Source organism: Numida meleagris, chromosome 1 (assembly GCF_002078875.1).
Source record: "Numida meleagris isolate 19003 breed g44 Domestic line chromosome 1, NumMel1.0, whole genome shotgun sequence".
In the NCBI taxonomy this organism is placed as follows: Eukaryota; Metazoa; Chordata; class Aves; order Galliformes; family Numididae; genus Numida; species Numida meleagris.
Genome location: NC_034409.1, coordinates 95,879,768 through 95,904,627, shown reverse-complemented (window position 1 = coordinate 95,904,627; position 24,860 = coordinate 95,879,768). Strand labels below are relative to the sequence as shown.

The 24,860-nt window shown below is 36.3% G+C and overlaps 1 protein-coding gene across 1 annotated transcript; it reads left to right on the top strand.

Annotated features, from left to right (window-relative positions):
- LIPI (lipase I) lies at nucleotides 1,163-18,914 on the top strand. Its single transcript, XM_021403258.1, has 10 exons — nucleotides 1,163-1,393; nucleotides 5,080-5,456; nucleotides 6,697-6,805; nucleotides 7,636-7,737; nucleotides 8,899-8,988; nucleotides 10,088-10,255; nucleotides 11,801-11,893; nucleotides 14,415-14,526; nucleotides 14,890-15,063; nucleotides 18,597-18,914. Exons 1-10 carry the CDS (start codon nucleotides 1,315-1,317, stop codon nucleotides 18,682-18,684), a joined length of 1,392 nt encoding a protein of 463 aa, XP_021258933.1. The 5' UTR covers nucleotides 1,163-1,314; the 3' UTR covers nucleotides 18,685-18,914.

Genomic DNA, 24,860 nt, shown 5'->3' with positions numbered 1-24,860 from the left:
TGGGAGAAGATCTTGACTTCCTCAAGGACAGAGAGGCCTTGCAGAAAGATCTTGACAAATATGTGGGTAGAGCACTCACCAGCCACATGGAGTTCAACAAGAGCAAGTGCTGGATTCTGCATCTGAGATGAGGCAGCCCTGGATCTGTATACAGACTGGGAGACAAGAGGCTGGAGATCAGCCCTGTGAAAAGCGTTCTGGGGTTCTTGTTGATGACAAGTTGAATATGAGTCAGCAGTGTGCCTTGGCAGCCAAAAGAGCCAACCATACCCTGGGGTGCATTAGGCTCTGCACTGCTAGCCATTTGAGAGAAGGGACTGTCCCACTCTGCGCTGTGGTGGTGGAGGTTGAATATTAGGAAAAGGTTCTTAATGGAGAGGATGATTTGGCACTGGAGCACGCTCCCCAGAGCTGCAGTCATGGCACCAAACTTGCTGGTGTTCAAAAAGTTTTTAGGGGAGCTTATAAACAGAAGAGAGATTGATTTTTTATGTGGGCAAGTATGATAGGGGTCAAGGGGGAATAGTTTTAAACTAAGAGAGGGGAGATTAAAATTAGATATTAGGAGGAATTTTTTTACTCAGAGAGTGGTGAGGCACTGGAACAGGTTGTCCAGAGAAGCTGTGGATGCCCCATCCCTGGGGGTGTTCAAGGCCAGGCTGGATGGGGTGCTGGGCAGCCTGAGCTGGTCGGTGGCAACACTGCCCACAACAATAGAGTTGGAACTAAATGATCTTTAAAGATCCTTTCAGCCTATACCATTCTATGATTCCATGATTCGATTAGTTGAAATTGATGACCCTTGTAGGTCCTTTCCAACTCAGAATAGTCTATGATTTTATAATTCTCTGATTATTTTCAAGTTCTTTTAGAAAAATTCTTCTGTCACCCCAATGACTTTTTGTGGCAAGTTTCATTTACCCGGCTCAGTGCTCCTAATTACAACTGAGTGACACGCTTGAAAAAAGCAGACATGTGTTAAGTGTCTAATGTGATGTACACCTAGTCACTGCTTCCTAAGCTCCATGGGTGTAATGGAGTTGTCAGTAATATGTAACGTCAATTGCTTACGTGTCAACCTGGTGATAACCAAAGAGAGGGGGAAATAGATTAAAAAAATAGTCCCAACTCTGAATGCCCAGAAACCACCGTACCTTCTGAAGTCATTCAATAGGAGGAGTCATGAATTGCAGAAGCTTGAATACAGTTTTACTTTCTGGTTCCTAATCTACATGTCACCTACTTCATCAGTAGCATTAAGTTAAGTTAAAAATCTAGCATGCTATAAGGAAGCAGTTTGTCACTCGTTTCAGGATGTTACAAAGTACTTTTCTCCGTTTCTGCATGTTAAAATTGTGTCTCTTCCTCTGTTTGGTGTACTGGGTGAAATCAGGTAAGAACTATTATTTTATTGTCTGTGATATGGCCTCATGGCTCTATTAAAGTATAGAAAATTAGTATTTCTTTATTTAAGTTGGCCAAAAGACTAAATCCTGTGTACCATGCCTAATGAAGCAGAGAGTTGGTAAAGAGAATTTGATCACTTTGAAACTGAGCCAAAGGCTCTCATTTTAAAGTAAATAGAACAAAGTCTGATACTTTATCTCTTGCTGTACTTTGTACAGAGACACACTCAGGTATGTGTGTGTACCTTGTACAATGTAAAGAGGCAATTCTAAAATAGTTCTAGCATATTAAAGTAAGTTTGAAATTTATTGGCAATTTGCTATGTTGACAGCTTTTCAAGTTAAGTGTTATATTTTAAATAGTAAAGTTTAGTTACAGAAAGGCAGTGTACACTTAAGACACTTATGATGGCTACAAACATACACAGGAAAGTTGAAATTGTATTTTAACTGACTTAAACTGCATATTTAACTGCCCAACCCCTGTTTGTACTTTCTCACTGTACAGAAAAGTGTATTTGAGTACTCCCACAAATGTGCACAAAGGGCAGCTGGGTATTGCTTCCAGGTGTCAAAGACAAAGAGACATTTAAGAAACGTCCCCTTAATGATTCATTACTAAACAATTGAAAACAGTAAATCTATACGTTTATGTGTAGTACTTACCTAATTCACAGTAATCTTTTTTTTCTCTACTCACTTTTCACACAACAATTCTGCTCTCATTTCTCAGCCTTAAGTAAATGGGTTTTATTCTGTTTGATGTTTCTCAGCAAGTAAATAGATTTCATCAGTTAAAATGCATTCCTTGTGATAGTTTTCTCCCTTACATGGACCAGACTGCGTCTCTGTTGTATGTCAGTGTGATTCAATTGATTTTAAAAAAATGAATTCTTATTTCTGCTAACCAAATTATGCAATAAGAAATCAAAACATTTTAGAGTGATATGAAGGAACTCATCAACATTTACAATATCTTAGTAGAATTCTTTTATGTGTTAGAAATGTAGGAGTGACATTGTAAGGATCAGGGACTGAACTTGGATTTAAGAATATCAGGAAAAAATGAAATTATTTCATGCTGTATCTATGAATCTGAATAGCAAAACTGTAACTGAGTGTCCGTTCTTTTAATATTTACTTTGTATATGATGCTTGTGTGTTTTAATTTCTAGTTTTGTCATCACACATTATTGAATGAAAACTAGACATTAAAAGTGACATGTTCATTTACCATTTCAGAATCATATCAGTTGTATGACATTTTGCCAGGTTCTTGAATACCACTTCCACTAAATTCAAGCTAGCTGACCAGTTCTTGATTTCAGAATTTTTCTTGGATAAATTTCCACAATGAAGTTGAATTGCCTTCCTGTATCTGTAGTTAGTTAATAACCTGTCCAGTAATCACAATAAAAGTTACTTAAACTATTCAGTGTCTAAATTAAGAGAACTGTGATATTGGTTTTGAAATATGGGTAATTTTAACATTTTCCAGACACTGTGCTTACAGGTATTGTCATTTATTATAAGGTAATTATGGGCATGAACCTTTTGTCTTGTTAAGTGAGACAGGATGTTTCAGGCCATTTCTAAAATGCTGTAACTTCAACCATATTCTGGTTTACAAATATCCATTATTTTTTCTGATGTTCATTCCAGTGGTGACTGCTGAGCTCATTGTTGACACTTGGTTTGGCCTAGAGGTGATTGGTCTAATTTCCTCAGATAGTGTTATTTTAGGATCTAGGTTAGTTTTCTTAAATTAGTGTTTACTAAGTTAGTAATATTAGTGTTCTCACTGCATCTTTACTGCATCTTAAGTTCTGCAATTAAGTTCTGCAAACATTGTTCGGCTTTTAGACCTCCACTATGATATCAAATATATTATTCAGATACCTTGTAACCCCTAGTGCTTTCATCCTTTGCAAGACTTCATAAACTGTAGGGGGTTCTCTGTCTGAGAAGAAGTGCAAATATAATGGATTCAATTTGCATGCTGGTAAAAGAAGAGCTAGAACTGCCTCCCCCATAACTCAAAATTACTAAGAAAATGTCATGGTTTTATGATTTTCGGTTATTGGTATTCCACATCATAACATCATGTACTGTATGTACCTGGTTCTCAGAAGAGAAGGACTACTACATTCCCCAGGGTACTTTGCTCCTCTGTTACCATTTCCGGCCAGAGGGAAAAGATAAAAACTTGCAGATCACAAGACCTCGTCCCTTCTCTTTCTGCCCGTCTCTCATCCTGGCAGCATCTCGCTCCCCAGCCGTCTTATTGTCAGTAGCAGAGTAAGACCTACTTTGACTTTGGACATTCTCTCTCTCTGTATTGGGTTTATCAGCTTAATTTGTAATTATACTGTATTATAGTGTGTTGTTTTGCATTCCGATATCTTATTTAGTAAATTAGTTTGTTTCTCCTCCGATTGTTGCCGCTGTTTTTGCTCTCAGGCCCATTTTCTTACCCTTTTTTCCCTTTTTCCCTTTTCCCGGGACATGGGCCCATGGGTCCCCCGTCCCATTCGTCATTGAACCGGGCCGAACACCCGTAAACCGTTGACAGAAAATCATGTTACTTTTTTTTTTTTTTTTTTTAAGGAACTGAGTAGGCACTATTCCTCTTCGTAGTTTTGCTTTCTAGAATTTGTCTGACTCTTGTTTCATAAAATGGTTAATGGCAAGAATGTTGACACAGCTGCCATCAAATGTCAAACAAAGCCCATATATAAAGTAACCTACTAGAGGTCCAGAGACCGGCCCAAATTTAGTTGCTCTTAAAATGGCTAAAAGTGTAGAGAATCTGGAGTGATTATACAAAAGAACTATGACAGGCAAAGGAGTTGTGCCCAGAATCCTGAAGCCACTTTCCACACAGTATCACCTCAATAGCCAGGGGTTCTTTTTTAATGCTTTGTGGATTGACATTGATAAAGACTCAGGGAAAAATAGAAATCTTTGTAGACTCTTTTGGAAATCTCCATCCTTATTTTGGTCCTGACTTATCTAAAGCTTAACCTTGTGTACCACAATTGTCTGAGTACAGAAATGCTGAACGCTACAGGTTTTCTTATGACTTCTATATACAATGATCTTACAGCTTCTAATTTTTTAAAACCCAGTACAGTATCCTTTGTTTCTTTATTTGTTGGTGATGGTGTCCTTGTGGTGGTCCATAATTAGAGAAGGACTCTGGATCATTCTCTACTGTTAGACCACTGTTTCTTATTGATAAATCAGCCAATAAAGTGTAAGAGTTAGGAACTTTCACACCCCTAGCTGAAAAGAGGAATTAAAAACCACGGCAGTCTTCCTGTTTATCCAACACACTCTGGTTGTGACAAAGGGAGAACCTACATTTGATAGTTAAGCAGATGGTTTTATTGACACTAGCTGCTAATTTGTAATTTAAAAAAATTATGGTTCAGAAATCATTAGAAAGGTTAGTTTCATATTTGTTTGAAGGAACATAGTGATATCTTCAAAGTCAATAGTTTAACTGTGGTTCTCTGACATTCAGAACTCATTCTGGCACCTCATCCCAAAGATCTGGAGTGAATATAAAGCAGGTTATTCACTTGTAGTGGATAAATGTAGAGAGTGAAGAGGTGATATTTTGTGTGTTATGACTCTTCAAATTACTGTCTAATACTTTTATTTTTTTCAGATGAGGAGGAAAAATGTCCTGAATTTACAGACCTTAATATAGGCAATGCTTTGTCTGGAACAGAACTCCAAGTCCAGCTACTGCTATACACAAGAGAAAATCAAAATTGCTCTGAGAGACTCGCTGAACATAATGTTACTGCATCTGAGTACCTGAATACCTCCAGGAAAACTGTCTTTGTTATTCATGGCTACAGACCAACAGGGTCTCCACCAGCATGGCTAGGTGATATGAAGAAGCTGTTACTGTCTTCTGGGGATATTAATCTCATTATAGTTGATTGGAATCGTGGCGCTACAACTGTGATTTATACAACTGCTGTTGAAAACTGCAAAAAAGTTGCAGAAATACTGAAGAACTATGTTGACCAGATGCTGGTAAGGCAGAGAGCTGTATCTGTCTGAATAAGTTTAAACAGCACAGTTTGTGTGAAAATGAATATTTAAAATATAGTTATGTCTAAAGAGGAGCACAATGCGCAATGTTAAGTGATGCTTCTTTAACAAAGTATTTACTAACTTTGCATGCAGTTTTTATTTCCCCTGACTTCTCATTTCTTTTTCACTGAATATATGTATGAGAGTGCATCTCATTTATTTAGCCAGCTGGAATTTTTAAGTTTTCTGGAAACAGGGAAAACACCAGTGGGAAGGTACAATGCGATCTATTCAAGTAATATGCAACAATAAAACTTTGCAAAACATCACACAATTTTTCCATTAATAAATTACTGTAATTAAGGATTTTAAATGAAAAATCACTGACAGGTATATAAACATGTGTCTCACAGTTACATATACTTCAGGATTGTAGAGGTAGTTGATGAAAGAATTTTTGGTGCCAGAGTTCTTCAATGGGCCTTAGATTTATACCCTTAATGAAATGAATAAAAAATCTTACAGTGTCTTTTATTCCATTTATCCCACAGCTATCTGTTCCATACTTGCAATCTATTGAAAGGTCTGTGGTAACTCATTTTGAGATGCTTTAATATTTCAGATTCTACTTGTCATCCCATCATTTTGCAGATATTCTAACTGGTGTATTGACACTACTGCAGAGTCCTTCAGTAGATTGTGGATTTCAGTTGCTTTTTTTTTTTTTCTTTGCAGGGGTGTTGTGGTTGGGCAGAGGGAGGGTTTTTCTGTTAAGTACTGCTTTCCTTGGGTAATAGGCATGTTAGGGCTTTCCTGGAAGTGTACATCTGGCATCGTTATTCACCTGAGCTTTGTTAATGATATTATATTTTTAATCTATTTTACTGGAAAGATAAAGCAGAAGATTTTTTCTCTCTAGTTCATAGTTTTGGTTCATCTTTCTTGTATGTGGTAAATGTCTTCCTCTTCTGTCTCTGTGCTCTCCTTCTCCGAATAAATTGGTGTGACTGTTTGGAAGAAATGTGACTCAAACTTCCTTTCTACATTTTTATAGTCATTTCACAGTTCCTACATTATATAACTAGCACAGAATGTCAAACTAAAACAAAGTTTGTAATTTCCATTTGTTTTTAAAGTTACAGAGTTAGAAATAGAATATTGATAAAATGCAAACATTAAATCAGTCTGCTGATGTCTAGTTAACTATGTGTGTGTTTTGTTTTCTGTTCTTTCTTCACAGGCAGCTGGAGCTTCTCTTGACTCTATGTATATGATTGGAGTTAGTCTTGGGGCTCATATTGCTGGTTTTGTTGGCCAGAAGTATAAAGGCAAACTTGGCAGAATTACAGGTAAGGCTTTTAATCCTGATACATGTATTCTAATGGACTTTGCTTGGTTGTCATAGTTGTGGATCACATAGATGCTAGTATTGAAATAATGACAAATAAGAACTGATTATTTAGAAACATACAAGAGGGAAAATGCATCCATTGTATAAGTTAAAAGAATTCTTCCTTGAGGACATAAGTTACAGTTTTAATTTCCCAGTTTGTTCACTTCTAGTTTCCAAAATGAAACCTGAATGCTACATCCAAATGTAGCAAAATCACTTAAGTGATAAGCTGAGTTTCTGCATAGTTGATGGAGTGTAAGATTTCCAAATCTCCTTCAGATGAAAATGTGGTCAAAAACTAGTATTTCACTTATTTTCCTGTAACAACTGTTATTAATTCCAACACTAACCTGTGAAATGATTGAGGCTTGGTTGAAGTTGTCCCCATCCAAGCTCTCTCCATCTTGGGTCCTGGTGGCAGGACTAGTTACACTTCACTTTTTATTTTTATGAAGTGCATAATATGAATGATATTTTCTGGGAGAAAAGAGAAAATAAGTTCATCTGATTTGATCCTTAATATGGTTGGCTTATAGTTCTTCTGGAGAATGGGGGGATGAGCACAACTTATTAGGAGAGAGAGAAATTCAAAGATCTAGGTTGATCAGTCTTGTGCTAGGAACAGATGCTTTGCTTAGCATGTAGAAGATTGGAAACTGTTTTTTTCTTATTATTACCCCTAGAAAAATGTGTGAGTCAATAATAAATAATGCTCAAATGTCAGTCTTGTGTATAACTTTAGAAACAGATGTTAGGATGTGTAATGTTAGTGTTATTTGCATGTAGGTCTTGATCCAGCAGGCCCTTCATTCACTGGAAAACCACGAGAAGACAGGTTGGATCGTACTGACGCACAATTTGTTGATGTAATTCATACGGATTCTGATGGTAACAACATAGCTTGAACTATTTCAACTTGAGGAAACCTGTTTCATTCAGTTCTGACATGAGTAACCCTGTTATTGAGCGAGTTTGTTTCATAACTGAATCTGAAAATACTGGAGTAACTCTTATTTCCAACAGCTAACTGAAGGCACATGTAGATGACCATGGAGTCATGAGTCCATTGAATACCATGCAAATGTAGTCATTTATATCTTGTTTGCATATGCCTTCTGAATAAAAACAAAAAGGAACTTTGCACATTGAGAAAAAAACATACATAATGCATTAATTTATGATATTATTCTTTGCAAAATAGTTTAGCATAAACATCCTTTTACTGTGGTAGTGTGTATGAACCTGAATGTCGCAGTTCAGTCATTATCACTGAATTAAAGTCTATTCTCAGAAAACCAGTCTCGGTTCTATCACTGCACAGATCTACTGCTTAAAATTCAGAATGCAGTCATATTACTGTAAGGATGTTGTAGTCTACTTCATCTGTACAATAATTTGGTTTTGTTTTCTTCTCAAAAATATAAGTAAATCTTTCAAATCTACCACGCTTGTCACAAATTTCTTATCAGTTTCTTTAATGGTACTAATACATAGCATCTTACTATATGAACTCCTATATGAAGCTGTAAAATACCAATTTTTTGTAATGCTGCCCTTAAAGGGAATAAAGACAAGGAAGCTGAAAAGGAAGATAGGTCATATAGAGCTAAATCTCTCTGTCATGGGACAGGAGAAGTTCGGATTTTTCTACTTCAGTGTATTGTTTATATTAGTGTAGTTCAGAACCCAATCTCATGCAAAAAAATGGGAAATCCTACTCAATTATACACTGGTAAAGAATTTTTGTTGCTATATAGAACATGAATTTCATAAATTTCTTCATGCAAATATGTCATATCTACAGTACTACAGAGTTGCTTCTGTTCTATCCGTTTTCTTTTCCTCAATAGGAGTCAATAAGAGTTAATAACTTTCTTAAAAGAAGGAAAAAATCATGAATTTTAACTCAAGATGAATCTCATTTGAAGAAAAAAATATATATATTTTCAAATGTTTTCTCTAAAACCTCCATATTATTTTATAATGCAATCAGATAATAAATTGTTCACTGGATAATTCTGCTTATGTTTTAATTTGTGATGTTTTTAGCACTAGGTTTCAAGAAACCTTTAGGAAGCATTGATTTTTATCCAAATGGAGGAATGGATCAGCCTGGTTGTCCACAAACTCTATTCAGTGGTAAATAAAACTTTGTTCAATTAAAGGAAAAAAACTCTGAGATCAAATAAAAAAAGATTAACCTGATTTCAATGGAAACTGCACATAATAATATGGGGTCTGAGAGCATCGTATGCTTTCTTTTTCCTTTCTCATTAACATTTAAAAAATAAGAAATAACAAAGATTTTTTTTTATAAAGAACTTTCCATAAGCATACATATTCCATTGTATCTTTATTACTGTATACATAATCTGCATGTAGTTATTATTATTTTCCTGTGTTTATATATGATCAGATATGAGGGAAGATGTGAATGGTTTGGTCAGGTTTACCTGCATATGACATGGAAAGCAAGGGTTTCAAGTCTTTACTATATGTCTTAGGTTCCACCTGATTGGCAAAGATGTCTTAAGTTTTGAACAAAACTTTTATACTCATCAAGAAAAAAGTACTTTATTGCACAGTATTTTGCTGCAGAATTTTGCTTATTTCAACCTCTGTAAATCTGAAGAAAGGTTGCTATCGATTGTTTTTATTTACACATTTTTGGTATATCTAGGATATATCTATATTTCTATTACAAATCTCCATACTGCTGGCATGAGTTAGAGCTGCTTCAAAAGCATTGGGCTTCCACTTGGGTGTCTGTGTGTATGGCACAATCCCTTAAGAGAGATCATCTGTATCCATATATTTCTGTTTTGCTAGGAGATAAAGGATTTTATTACCCAAAAATCTGGATGGAAGAATTTCTGAAGTACTATTCACAGTAGCTTTTCTACCTAAATGTTACACATAGCCAATTGTAATGCAGGCTCATGTTTGATTAATAATGTGGTGTAAATTTGATAGAGTGTAGTAGACAATTTGTTCCTTGCATATAAAATCCTGCCAATTTTTTTCCCCGTATCTGTAATATTCAAAACATCCAATTTATTCTTCTTGTTTTTGTGTATCCATTTTTTTTTATTTATATTTGGAGGTCAACTAAACAGGGAGTAAAATCATGGCTATCAAAGAATGATTTAGTTAAATTGAAAATCTGGGTAACATCTTTTCTTTCCTGAAGAAAAATGATGATGTAGTATGTATATGTTTTATTTTTTCTTTCCTGAAGGTTTTCAGTATTTTAAATGTGACCATCAAAGATCTGTCTTCCTCTTCTTATCATCTTTGAAAAGAAGGTGCAACTTAACAGCATATCCTTGTGCCTCCTACTCAGATTACAAGAGAGGAAAATGTGCTGATTGTGAAGTTTTCCAACCAATGTCCTGTCCAGTACTGGGTAAGAATTACTCTGTCTGCTTTGGGATGGGCGAGATTTTCCAAGGAATACAGAATTCCACAGATCCAGAGATCTGCAGTATCTTGTTAAGGAATCAGTGAGATTTGTTGAGTACAGAGCTGCATACTGTTTAAAACTGTTTAAAATTTAAGGTTTTTCTGCTTCATAGTTACCACTAGCAGAGTACTGATTGTTCCTAATCTTTATCAGGCTTTCTAGCCTGAAGTGGATTCAGAACACATTTTCTCTCTACAGAGAAACTCCTTCTACTTAGTCCATCATGTTAGGCTTTCATAGGCTGCTATCATTCCTAGAGCACCTGTGGTTTTTGTTTAAGAGTAATAAAGTTTATACCAACTTCATGGAGTCTCTGGCTCTTCTTTTTGAATCAAATTCTTATTTGTAGAGGCTTTAGTTGTTTGAGGCTTTATTACTTTTAGAGAAGATCTAGGGACAGTTTGAAAGCAGCAACAGCAATGTGAGCATTTGCTAGATGGCAGGGCAGTATTCTCACTAAAATTGCATTTTTAGAATATTTAAATAGAAGTTAACTTCCAATTCATGCCTTATCTTCTTTACATCCTTAAATACATGTATTAGTTAGATCAAGTCTGAAGAGAAAGCACAGAGATATCGGTATACTATTTTATAATAAGAACCAGCTATTACAGTACTTTATAGTAGGGCAAGAAGACTTGAGCACTTCCCCAGAATGGTTATTAGCTGTGTTTGATTCACTTCCACAGAATACCTGAGCTGGAGAAGGAGAAATAGAGAAATATTTGACCAATCGGCTGACACCTTTTTTTTTTTTTTTTTTTTTTTAAATACCGTAAAACTAATAAGGAAATGTGAGGTAGCTGTGTCTGGGAACTGGGAAGAAAAATAGTATCCTTCTAATGCAAGCTCTTCCACTTGCTGTCTTGCAGTGACCTCTGCAGCCTAAAGCTACCCCTCATTGTCCATTCTAGTTAAAGAAATGAGACAGAGAAAATGGCATCAGTTATTTTAGAAACAAGGACTATTATCAAGACCCAAAACCAGAAAGCATAATTGCACAAAACGAAGATACATTGCATCCAACATTTTAGGTGGTGTAATACATGTCTAATATTTTATTAAATAATACCCACAGTTATAGACTACAGGGTTTAAAAATGCTTACTTTAATGACTCAAGAAAGGAAGAAATTTTGCTAACCTGTTCTGTAACTGTTCCCTCCAAAAATGTGAACTACTTTTTTCGGTTTGTTTTTATTATCTCTGTAGGGTTTTTGGACTTAGCACTTATACTAAATAGATTCCAACTATTTGACTATGATCATTTTAGTAATACTAATATATGAGAAAAGTGAAATACATATATATAACATTTTGTTCTACTTAGGGGATTCCTGCATTTTCCAAGTCAATTACTTTCTAATACAATGTTTTAGAAAATTAAAGCCAAATCTGTCACTTTTGGGTAACTTGCTTTTATATAACAATATGCGTGTCATGATATTGCTAAATGTCTGAAATAAAATATTTAAACTTTCAATTTCAGGTTATTATGCTGACAGCTGGAAAGAGCAGTTAATTCTGAGGAATTCACAAACAAAAGCTTATCTTGATACTTCAGATAAAGACCCATTCTGCAGTGAGTGACTGAATACACGTGCACACACATATGTACACATATGCATAGCAAACTCTTCATGAAGTGTTCTGGTTGTTATTTGTTAGCTGATTTGAAGTGAATGCATGTTAAGAGTAGAAGGGTATTGTTCACTGCAGTATGAAAGTGTGGAATAAACCATGAGCTAAGCATAAGTTTGCAGACTAGGTGAAGGAGAAGTGTGATTATGGCACAAGAGCTAGCAATATGTGAACTGAGAAAGGAATATGACTTCAAAAGTAATTAGATGTATTCTCAGAGGAATCAGGAAGCCAAAAAATGAGAATCAAGTGACAGGGAAAAACTGGACCAAGTGAACCTGCCTAGATGGAATAATGCCTATCATTTTCAGAGAGCAACACCCTAGTGCAATGGTTGGAGGAAGAAACATTTGTATGCTCGTCCCTAGCAAGGGAAGCGCCCATCAGTGAACTAAAGCTGCTCTTGCTTTTAAAGTTCCGTATCTCCATGTGAGGAAAACAGTGGAGGAAAGCCTAGCTAACTTTATTAGGGTTATGCTAACTGGGAATGAATACTCATGGTATGAGGTTTAGCTAGAACAGTGTAGATATTTACTTCTCCATTTGGAGGTCTAACTTAGATTCTCATCCAATTTCTGTATTTATCAAGAGACATTACACTCTTTGTCTAATTGATAATGTTACAAGTTCTTTGATTTCGAGTATGAGGATGAGCTTAGATGGAATTCAAGTGAAATCAAGTTCTCCTATTAGCTTTTTTCATAAGATTGGCAAGCTTTGTGACCAGAGACTGACTATATCTTGCTACTATGGTAATTGTGCTTATTTGCATCACTGTTTCTTCCAAAAGGCTCAAGAGAGATTAATGAAGGTGTGATAGATATTATATAACCTAGTGGCAGGGTAATTGGTACAGCTGACTGACAAAAAAAGTTGTCTTGGTGTGCAGTGAAAAAGACTTGGATAACAAAGCCCAAGGAACAAACTTAAATTTGCTTACAAATTTAGTGGTGGCAGATGGAGGATGAAGAACATTTGGATTGCTGATTGCATTTCAAGTGTGCCAAGCTTAATATTAAAGATGCGCCTATTTGAGTGCCCTTTGCACACTCCAGAATCTTCCCAATCCTCCTTCTTTAAACCACCCAAGTCAAATCTTCTCCCACTGGCCCTTCCTGACCCACAGAAGAAAAACAATTCCTCTTCCCAATGATCTTTCTGGTGAACCCTTATAGGCTTACTAACACCATTCCTCTCCCCCTGTCAGGTTTGCTTGGAGTTTACTCTTTTATGCTCTCAAGGCTGAATGGGCCATTAGGTCTCATCACTTCATTCCTCTCAGAGAAAAATGTGGCTTTGCTTTCACAGTTGTCAAAGTCTGGGCATTTTTCAGAAATCCACATAGGCAGAATCCTGGTTCTTCCTGGTGGAAAGAATATAACACAGGAGAAAAAGGATTACATACGGTAGTCTCGAACAAGGGTGACAGAAGAGAGAAAACAGGGTTATACTACCAAACATAGGAGATATATGGAAAGGACAGCATAAGGACAGTGTTGTAATGACAGCATAAGATTTAGGGAAAATATGCAGAGTCATAAACAAAAATAAGTCTAATAAACTGGTCTGAAAAAGAGGGAATTTATTAACTAAGCTTTATTTGAATTCTTTGCTGTTTAAAAACATGAGAAAATAGAAATAAACAAGAGTCTGTAAACTAAGTTAATACTGTAAACCTGACAGGACAAGGTTTTCATTCAATGTGAGCCTTGGTCTTTTAGGAGAGAATGTTAAAGACCAGCATCAAATAAAAAAGACAGAAAAATTTGAATTGGCTTCCTTACTTAGTAAAGGTGTATTTCCTCTGGATAGCCATAGCACAATTGCAGTATGAGTGCTGGCTGCAGAAGTTTCTTAATGTATAGCAGAAGAGGTCAGCTGTATGCTGTCCTCCAGAACAGTGTTTCTCTTCAGCAGTTGCATCCTGACTAATCTGCTCACCTAGCTAACCACCCACTTTGCCAGTCCATAAAGCTTGCCTGAATGCTCTTCCCCATTTTCCTGCCAATGTACCTCTTCTATTTTCTGGACACTTCACTTTTGTAGATAACGAGATAGTTTCACCGCATTAGTAACTCAAACATCTCCACTTTGCACAGCTCGCCCAGAACTGAAGGTGCCACTTAGGATTCAATTTTGCTTTGTTTCCTTAGGCAGGTCAAGTTCTTCATGTTAACTCTGATGGCAGTTTTTTTTTTTTTTTTTTTTTTTTTTAATGCAAATCCTTTCCATGTAAGAATTGGAAGAAATTACATATTAATTACACAGAACTCCAGGCAGCCATTTGCTAGAAGCAACTTTTTTTTTTTTTAATAGCCTTTTTATTCTGATTTGAGCTGGTATCTTGGAAGTAAAGAATCACTATTACTATCCAGGAAATACTTTTGGCAGGGTACTAATAGCAACCGTATACTGTTGAGATTCGTGCCTTGAATCTTACTATTTCCTATTTCTTTTTGCAGTGTACAACTATTTACTGGATATTACTACTTGGAATAAAAGCATTAGGAGAGGTTTCATTAAAGTTAAAATTACAGATTATGCTGGAAATACAGTAGAGTCACAGATGAATAGGTACGTCATGATTTGTCTCTGAATCTTTTGTTATCTCTTTACAGAACTAATTTCCTGAGTTTCCTAAACCTTTCTTCAGACTTGTTAGCCTAAGTCAAAAGTTATCATCAAGTTGTTAAGTCTTGGCCACAGCTCCTTTTCCTGGATCTGATATGGCTCAGTGTCAGAGACAGCACTCCTCATACTGAAATGATCCTCTCTCTCTTTACAAATTATGCCCTCGAATCCAGTTTTTGGTGTCTTTGTTCTGAATGCTCTCAGCTGATCCGTCTTGCAAGACTTCGGCTCTAAGTAATAATTATTATTAATAATGAATATTTATTAGATTAAAAAAACCTGACTGAAAATAATATTTTTCTTTAGCGAAGTGACAACATTTCAGCAATACAAAAGAGTCAAAATATTGACTGGATTTTACCAGGATTTTGAGAAAATATCCAAAATTTCATTGACCTTTTCTACGGAGACTTTAGTAGGCCCGAAGTACAAGCTTAAGATTCTTCAGATGAGACTGAAAGCTCTTAACAATCCAGAAAGGTATGTGTTTGTCATGTATCAAAGTTGTGTATCAGCCAAACTGCTCAGGATGTTTCCTCAGAAATTTGTACTTTCCTCTATTGATTTTTTTATTACATATTCATAAATGCATGAACATCCTTCTAATCCTCTCTCAAATTCAACATATGGAAGAAGTGTTCTGTACATTAACGTTTAGTGCACGGCATCCTCAATTTGTGTCTCTTGTGCCTGTAAAAGTCATGCATGCTCCTTATTACAGCAGGCTGCTTCTGATTTCTGGTCTGAGGGAGCTCTCAAGGACCACTTATGTAGGCCAGCCTGACTTAAATCAGCAGAGACTGTGTGGTGAAGTTATCTTCCTGAATATGAATTTTATGAAGTACTTTTCTGATTTTAATTATGTGCCTCACACAGCTTTTCACATTCAGATATGGGATGGAGAACTTTAGCTATTTTTATGACAGGAATAAGCTTTTAGTCCAGTGGCTGATGGTAAAGATCCTCCAAGACCAAAACATATAGTCTGTGCTTGTCTGCACTTAAACTGAAATAATCAGTGTTTATTATACTGAGTGCTGTTACTATTCTTTCAATATTTATTTATGTTTTGAAATATTTTAGCAGTATTATTATATATTTGGTTTTTTACATCTCGAAGTTACCTGTACCATAGCATTAGCAATTACACTTTTAATTTTCAACTTGTGATAATCTTACAAACAATGGTTAAGAAATGCCATGGAGTAGCAGAATTACTGTGTTTTAGAGTTATGACATATATTTGCTTCCTATGAACAGCAGATTCAACAAAGTCCAAATTTAAAATAAGATCTGCACAAGGGGAGGTTCAGAATGGGTATTAGGAAAGGTTTATTTACTGTGAGTGTGGTTAGACACTAGAACAGGCTTCCTAGGGAGATGGTTGATGCCCCATGGCTGTCACTGTTCAAGAGGTATTTGAACAATGCCCTCAATAATATGTTTTAACTTTTGGTTAGCTTTGAAGTGATTGGGCATTGGACTTGATGACCTTTGAAGGTCCCTTCCAGTGTTCCCTTCCATTCCCTTCCAGTCTTCCCATCTCCCCTCCCCTTCCCAAATAACTAATGAATGGGAATATTCGTACTCATTTATACTTACTTATATTCTACTTACGGTGAATATTCCTTTTTGGTTTTGAGTTTTCATGCCTGTTAGTCTGACTCTTGTTAGTTTTAAAGTAAGATGCACTTGGCTTAATACAGGATCCCCTAAAATCCTTATGGAGCTTCATCAGATGGAAGTTATACAGGCACATTAGATGTTTTAAGATAATGATGGAAAGAAGTGTGTTGAATCAGCATGTGAAGGTAATTTAAATGCAGATGTTACAGCACCATTGGTTAGTATAATTACATAATTGCTCATTGTAATTATGACTACCTATATTTACCTTATTTAGTTACATGCAATTACACCAATTACTTGAACACAGGATAATCAACTAAAAACTACTTTAAAAATATTTAAATTATTCACATGACAAAATAGTAGGTGAAAAACAGGAACAGATACAGAGATAAAAGACAATAGGAGTCTCACTCCTCCAATTTGGGTTGATAGTAAATGGTGGGATATCACTGAAAATTGTTTACTGACATTATTCACAGAGATGGTGTGTGAATATGGGAGTGCTAAGGAATACATATAATTTTCAGGCTCTTTTTCTAATCTCTAAAAAAATCATTCCTGCTCACACATAATAAAAGAAAGCTTTCATAACTTGTGTGTGTCCAGGTGTCAGTTCTCCCTAAAAGCTTTTGAATCTGTCAGGCAGGTCATACTCAATTGACAGAGAAGGTGAATGTCTCAAAAATACTTAGTCCAGCCACTCTTATTTTGTTTTCTTTTAACAAAAGCAAGAACAGGAATAATAAAAAAGAAGACCTTATTAGTATCTCTGCCTAACAAAAGAGTGGACCAAGCCCTTGCTTTTTAGTAGATGGCAGAGCAGCCACATGGAGTTGAAAGTTTCTGAATGCCTCACTTCCCAAAAATATTTGTGTTTTGCTCCTTCTTTGGAGAACCAAACCCACTCACCACACTCCCATTCCTGGTAGTTGATAATGACAGACTTAGATGGATTTAACTTCAAATGAGATACAGTATGTTGGAAACTATATGTTTTTATTTCTAGCATTTGTCATCATGTCTAAGTACTGTATCCCTTGTGATTAGATAGAGTCCTTCCCAGGTGACTTCTTCTGGAGAACAGGCTATGCTAACATACTTGACTGTTTTGTTGCAGTTGTGCTGAAATGCAGCATTGTAAACTGAAATTAAAGTCAAGTAATGTATCCAAGTAATAACCTTACGTTGTTCTAGTTGGAATTTTGTCCTCTGAATTCTTTCACATGCTTTTTAAGGATTTCTATAATTCTTTCAGTTTCTGTGCTTTCATGTCTTTTTTCTCCCTCTACAAAAATAATACAAGTATAAACCATTACATTCAAATCAAAACAAGTTGTGGATGAGGGATGGCATTAAATTCTGTTTTGCACTATACAAAATACCAGAATTTGTCTTGATCATCTTATTTGTAAAATCTACTGCCTTAGATTTATGGGGACTTTGATGGGCCTCAAATTCTTACATAAATATTGGTTAGTACTACATGCAGGTAGATGGAGCCACAATTGGTTGGAAATCTCACACTAATGAGCAAAACCAAAGGTGTATGGCAGGACATTCTTTTTGGCTTTTTTTTCCCATAGGTGTTTCACTGTATGTAAGTGCCAGTTCCATGTGAACTGTATTGTACAGCCAGTTCAAACTGATGTAGATCATTTTAAATAAAGTAACTAACATAGTTTATGTGCCCTTAGAGGAAAGAGTGTGCTAGTCATTTGCTTGTCCAGTCCAGCTCACACTATCTATCTATAGTAGTTCATAAAGGACAGAGCTATGATCTTTGCCTTGCTAGCTTCCTTTGACATCAAATGGTAAAATTCTGTGTGTGAGAGGCACCTTTCGTGACAGCTGTATGTGTTTGTGTTGTATTGCCCAGTTCTGGATTTTCTAGACATTAGATGACAAATTACTCTTCTGCACGAAACTTTCTTTTACATGCTCTCATTGCTCCTGAAAAACAAAAATGGTGTTAAGATGCTTTCTTTGGAATGAAAGAAGAAAAACTTTCATATCTAGGGAATTCAAAATAAATTGAATTTCACAGTGTTCACAGGATCTGGGCTGTGCTTGGACCATTGTTCTAAATAATTAATTTTAATGCAGGCTAGTAGCTTTCAGTTCAGACTAATATGAGACTCTTCATACTCGTGCTGTTATGCACCATCTATCTCATATTCTGGTTATTGTTTATAGTCTGGGAAAACTACTCTAGTGATGTATAATATAGGGTATAAGCTTAGACAAGAAAACACTTTTTGTTGTCCTGAGTACCGTCTCTGAGAGGTGGTAAATATTGGAGTTATTATTCAGATACTAAAAGATTTTTCAATTAATTTTAAAATTGCTGTTATGCACATTTTTTTCTGTTTCTACTTTTGTAGGCTACAGCTGTGCAGATATGATTTTGTACTGATGGAGAACACTGAACTGACCTTCAAACCCATCCCCTGCCCAGAGAGGAGTACATGAAGAGAGAGAACTTCAATAACATAATTTCTCTCATGGCAATGACATTTTGATTCTTCCTCAGGATAAAGACTGCAACAAGAAGGAAATGAGATAAGCTAGATTTATTTTCAAGAGTCTATGTGGTAATATGCATTACTTCCTTTGAGTGCCTTAGGGTGAAATTCATTGAAAAGTTCAGATACCTCTGTATTAGGGAAATTTTAATAAAATAAATGTATCATGGTAGAGAACATACAATGATCTATTAGTTATTATTTGTCAGCAGTGAGACAACTACTGAATTAAAGATGAATTACTTGCATAATCTTGGCACATTGTTAATCAAGTCATACATATATTTAATTATTTATTATTTATAATGGATTTTACATTGAAACATAATTATCTGTCTAGTAAGTGAATTTAATATACCGTACATGTGATCTACAGATCTAATATACAGCAGTTTTGCTGCGCTATGTTAATTGGATAAATGAATCCACATTTTATCATTGTTTAATGTCTCAGTCTTTAAGAACTGGAACAGTAAGATTTGTGAGCACATACATAAATTTGCTGTTTAAATCAATTATCTTTATCCTCATCCAAGATGAATATCATTGCACTCACTCAGATCTTTTTTTATTAAAGGTAGGGACAGGGCAATGATGTTTCAGATATGAAGTAACTCTAAAGTCTGTTCTGAAGAGAATAAAGGTGAAATATGTACATTTATATTCTATTTTACTTTTGGCCTCTTACAATTAGAATTGCTGCTCGGGTTAAAATTGATGACATTTTTCACATATTTTAAGGAGAGCAGGAATAATCCTACACAAAGATTTCTTCCACCAGTTCAAAAAAGGTTTTCCAATGCCAGGTGATTGCCTTTTCTAATGGTATTGATTGAAAAAAAGATACATATATTCTTTTTCTTTAAGCTTATTATATGTATTTAATCCTTCTTTCTATTGTAAATAAGTTCTATGCATGATTTCCTTTTCCTCCTTTTCCCATGCCCATACTGCTGATGGCAATACTTGGTTGAACGTATTGGCCAGTTTCATCTGAATGTCAATGGTGTGGGATGTCCAAAGCCTATAGAGAGTTTTATTGAAAGTAAACAGGTGAGTTAGAAAGCAAACGGAAGATAGTGTCCAAACTAAGGAAAAGTGAGCTGTAACTTAGTTTTATAATTGCAAAAGGCAGCTCCGACATGCAGGTTAATCTGTGCAAAGTTCTGAAGCTGCCATTGCACGTGCTTTTACTTGTCTAGACAAGCAAGTGGTTGGATGCATCAAGACAAATATATACAGACCCGTGGACAGAAGTCTCATTATTCCATTCTCAGGTGGTATCTCACTCAACTTTGGCATTCCATTCCATTGTATGCTTCTTTGCTTCTGTGTGGTTATGTGTAAGTGTGTGGAGGGAGACTAGGTTTTTTTTGGTTTTGGGGTTTTTTTTGTATGTCATCATTTTATTCTCCTCCTTTTTTTTTTTTTTTTGACCAGCTTCTTGTTCTCATTCTGTAGTTTTTTTCACAACCTTGGTCTCAGCACCTCAAGATTCTCCTGCATGGTTTCTGAGCCTTCTTTGTTTCATCATCTTACCTCAAAATACGTGTTTCTCATATCACTTAAAAGGAAGCATATGCACCTGAGAGTAGATTTCATGTGTAACATGAAATGTACGTGTACATGTTCATGTACAACAATGTTGTAACAGGTGACATAGATTTTCAGGCAGATAAACGTTTCAGATTGCCTCTTAATCATAGAATCATAGAATTAGCTAGGTTGGAAAAGACCTATAAGATCATCCAGTCCAACCATCCACCCACCATCAATAACCCCACTAAACAATGTCTCTCAAGACTGTATCTAAATGTTTCTTGAACACCTCCAGGGACAGTGACTCAACCACCTCCCTGGGCAGCCCATTCCAGCGCCTGACCACTCTTTCAGAAAAGTAGTGTTTCCTAATGTCTAGCCTAAATCTCCCCTGGCGCAACTTGAGGCCATTCTCCCTAGTCCTGTCACTAGTTACAAGAGAGAAGAGGCTGGCCCCCAGCTCACTACAACCTCCCTTCAGGTAGTTATAGAGAGCGATAAGGTCTCCCCTGAGCCTCCTCTTTTCCAGACTGAACAACCCCAGCTCCCTCAGCCTCTCCTCATAAGGCCTGTGCTCCAGATCCCTCACCAGCTTCGTTGCCCTCCTCTGAACATGCTCCAAGGCCTCAATGTCTTTCTTACTGTGAGGGGCCCCAAACTGGACACACTACTTGAGGCGCGGCCTCACCAGTGCTGAGTACAGAGGGAAGTTTCCTTTCAGTGTTGCTTTCTATAATGTCTTTGAAATATTTATGAAATGTTTTATATTATCTTTTTAAGATTGTTATTTATTTTTATTTTTGCTCTGATTTTATGTCCTACTGGAAAGAACTGAAGTACAGAGCATGATTATCATTTTGCACATAAAATTGTATTTTGCATGAGACAGTTAACTGCAAGTTACTATCTGGAAAAATTAATGAAATTGTATCATCTGTAAATTGACAGCATTAAGGGTAGATGTATTGCCCTTTCCCGTAGCAAGGTCTTGTTTACAACTACAACTACTATGGAACAGGTTGCCCAAGGAGGTTGTGGATGCCCCATCCCTGGAGGCATTCAAGGCCAGGCTGGATGTGGCTCTAGAGCCTGCTCTAGTGGTTGGCAACCCTGCACACAAAAGGGGGGTTGAAACTAGATGATCGTTATGGTCCTTTTCAATCCACGCCATTCTATGATTCTATGATTCTATGACTCCATGATTCTATGATTCTATGATTCTATATGACACAGTTGTCAAATGGTTGAGTTTTTTACCCTTATTTTTCAGGTTGTTTACCCATATTAGCTTGATTTCCAGCAGCTTACTTGGTTAAATAACAGACACACAAAAATCTGCCTTTACAGTATTTACTGTGGTTGACATTTTCACGATAAAATATATGCTTTGCCTTTACTTGCTCACAAAATAGACAAGAACTCCGGTGTTGGAGCCCTTGGAAAGAGGAACTTTCTTTTAGGCAGTAGTCATAACTCATATATACAACAAACTACTAGCTGCATGCATCCCTTATCTATCATATAAACACACAGACAAAATAGTGCCTGCACAAGCAATCATAACATATTGAATTGTGTGTTAGAGTGGAAGACATGAGCAATAAAACGTGAAGAACTGAAGACTGAGATACCTTTCTAGTAGTTCTCCATTGCAAATGCATGGAATAAATGCCAGCTAAGGTGCTGCTGAAGATGCAAGAACATGTGGTAAGGTATTACGAAGGGTGTTAAACAGTGATGCAGTGTAAAGTTAATGGTAATATTTTCACACATTTTAAACATACCTATGTAAGATGCGGTGAGGACCATACATATGTAAGGTAGAGCAGAAAATAAACAATGATTTGCTTCCTTGTTTTAGTAACAAACTTTGAGTAAATAGGAGAGGAGCAGTGGGACTGATCAGGTGGTTCCAGTGATCAATGTGAGACAGAAATAAATACTTTTTTTTCCTGATTTACCGGTTTAGCTTGTGATTTCCATTTTGTAAAAGAGAGAGTTTCAGGCAGTGCACTTCCAGTGCATAATTGCCCTTCTCAAGCAGCTAAGCACTTGGACTCCATCCTTGTGTCTCCCAGCACCAGCAAAAATGTGCTGTAATTGTTTGGAAATGCATTGCTTTTATGGCCCATTGCCACATGCTCTTGTACTAATTCTGTCAACTCTCTTAAGCTCAGCAGAGGATGTCACAGTCAGGCAGAAAATGAAAATCTTCCAAGGAGTTCCCTGTTCTGAAGCACGTGATAAAGATAGCTTGGTGAACAAACTTCTGCATCAGAGCCAAAGAGGGGTTGGACTCATTACAGTACTATTTTGTATTCTCTGTCAGATTACAAAATGTTCACTAACATTTTTCATTTTACTACAAAAAGACGTTGATATGTTTTAACTGGGAAAATTCAGAATGCACTGAAAACCCCAAGACAATTCCAATTGAGAAAAATCCAAAAGGAAGAAATAGGGTTTTCTCCGATTATTTTGACTTGGAAGTAATTAAGTATTTGCTTTATAGAAGTACGCTGAACTCTGTTTTTCTCCTGGTTCAGTATTAGGCTATAAGCACTGGCCTGCTGGGTGGCCTGGTGGTACTGCCATGCTTCAGTTTTCCAGGTTTTCTTGTAAAATGGAAATTTTTCCAGTAAAAATTGTCCCAACTTACAAATTGTTAACTTTATTATAGTAGTGTACTTGTAGACTGTTTTCAACTGTAAGGACCACACTCTATGCATATGAAGAAAGATATATCCCATGAGTAAACATAAGTTCTGTAATAAGCTGCTTATTGTAGTGATACCACAGTCATCTCGTTTGTACATACTTATAGCAATACCTTCTAAATTGTTACTGTCAAAGATGACAAGTTTGGAACATTTTATGCAGTACTTATATCTAGTGCTTATTCACAGGAAGATGGAAATGTTAAATGACAGATTTATAAAGATAATATAAGCTTATTTTTCCTGTGTTTACATTAGATCTGGTTTATATTTGGTAAATACATCTTTTCTTTTAACCGTGCTACTTCAAGTGTCATGACATTAGGGATATGTCAAGAAATTCATTAAGCACTAGTAAGTGCTTGAGTAAGTAGCAGCTTACTTTGAGGAAAGACATCGTATAATGTAAGAGTTGTTCACTTCATCTTTCATTTAATTCACCAAGAGGTTGAAATGGCCTAGATTAAAGATATGTAGAACAAGACCATTTGCCAGTGCATTTTGAGATGGATGTATTACTTTCATTGATGCTATACACAGTTAAGGCTGTTTTTTATGGTCTCTGCCTCAGATAACTAAAGGATTGATTTCACATCGGGGTTCCTTATTTGTACAAGGTAAAGTGCAGATGTAAGTTGGAATTACAGGCTGGGTTTATATGCAGCTAAGTGGAAAGCAATTCAGTAAGGAGAGGCTGAAAGGAAGGCAGGGAACACTTTAGGAAGAAGAAAAGTCTGTAAATACATGTGCTCTTTCTATGTGAATGTTATAAGCAGAGTTACTCCTAAAGGAACATTTCAGAATAATTAATGATCACACAGGACACTGTCTGGATGGCAAGTGACCAGTACAGCACAGCTGAAGTGACTGAGAAAGGAAGGACTCAGACACTGGGACCTAAAGAAGTGCTTAATTAGGATCAGTGCTAAATCCAAAGTTACCCACTGCATTTGTCAATCACTGTAGGCACTCAGTGTGTACCTCCGTCTCTTTTTTCACTTTGACATTTTCAACATTTCTTCTGAGCAAATCCAGATCTGAACAATTTGACGCCACCCCCTCTAGCTAATCAGTATCTGAAGTCATTCATGCACCTCTCCCTTCACCATAGTGTGTATATCTGGTGCACGGCTAATGCTTTGGACAAAACACCACTCAAACTGTTGAGAAGGATTCTACTTTCTCTTAAAAAAAAAAAAAAAAAAAAAAAAAGTGTAAGGAAAATTGCATGCTGCTGCTCCCTAGGAGATATAGCTTAGGATTAAAAGACCACTTGGAGTACAAGTTAGTCAGCCACGGTATAAAGGAGATTTGGATCTACATGTCCACATTCCCAAAGGGAGTGCTTTTGCTCTTATGCTGTAAGCTGTCCTGGGCTGGGTGCACTTTTCCTCTATCAGCTGTGCTGATGTTCACAATGGGACCAAGATTACCTGGGCTGGACAAAGCAAATGGAAGCCCATCAAGGGGAGCATTCAATGAGAGAGGGGCTCTTAGGTTGAAGTCCTTACTTCAGAAGCCATTGATAAATTTGTTTTTCTTACATTAAATCAACAATTAAACAGTTAAATTAGTTAAACAGTTAAATTAGTTAAATAAGCTTACTCTTAAAAGTTTGTGTTGATTTGTTCTCAATTCCAATGGAATCGTTCTTCTTTTCTCACAAGAAAGAAGCCTGTATACCTACTGCTGCAGAGCTCTGGAGCCATCAGAGAGGCTCTGCACTGTGACATCAAATTCCCTTTTTAATTTCAACACTTGCATCTTTCTGTGTACTGTAGGAGTGTAGGAGAGAAAGATTAATAAATGACTTTATGCCCTAAGAAAAATAATGTGGTAGCTTTTAAATAAGCTCAGCACCCAGGTC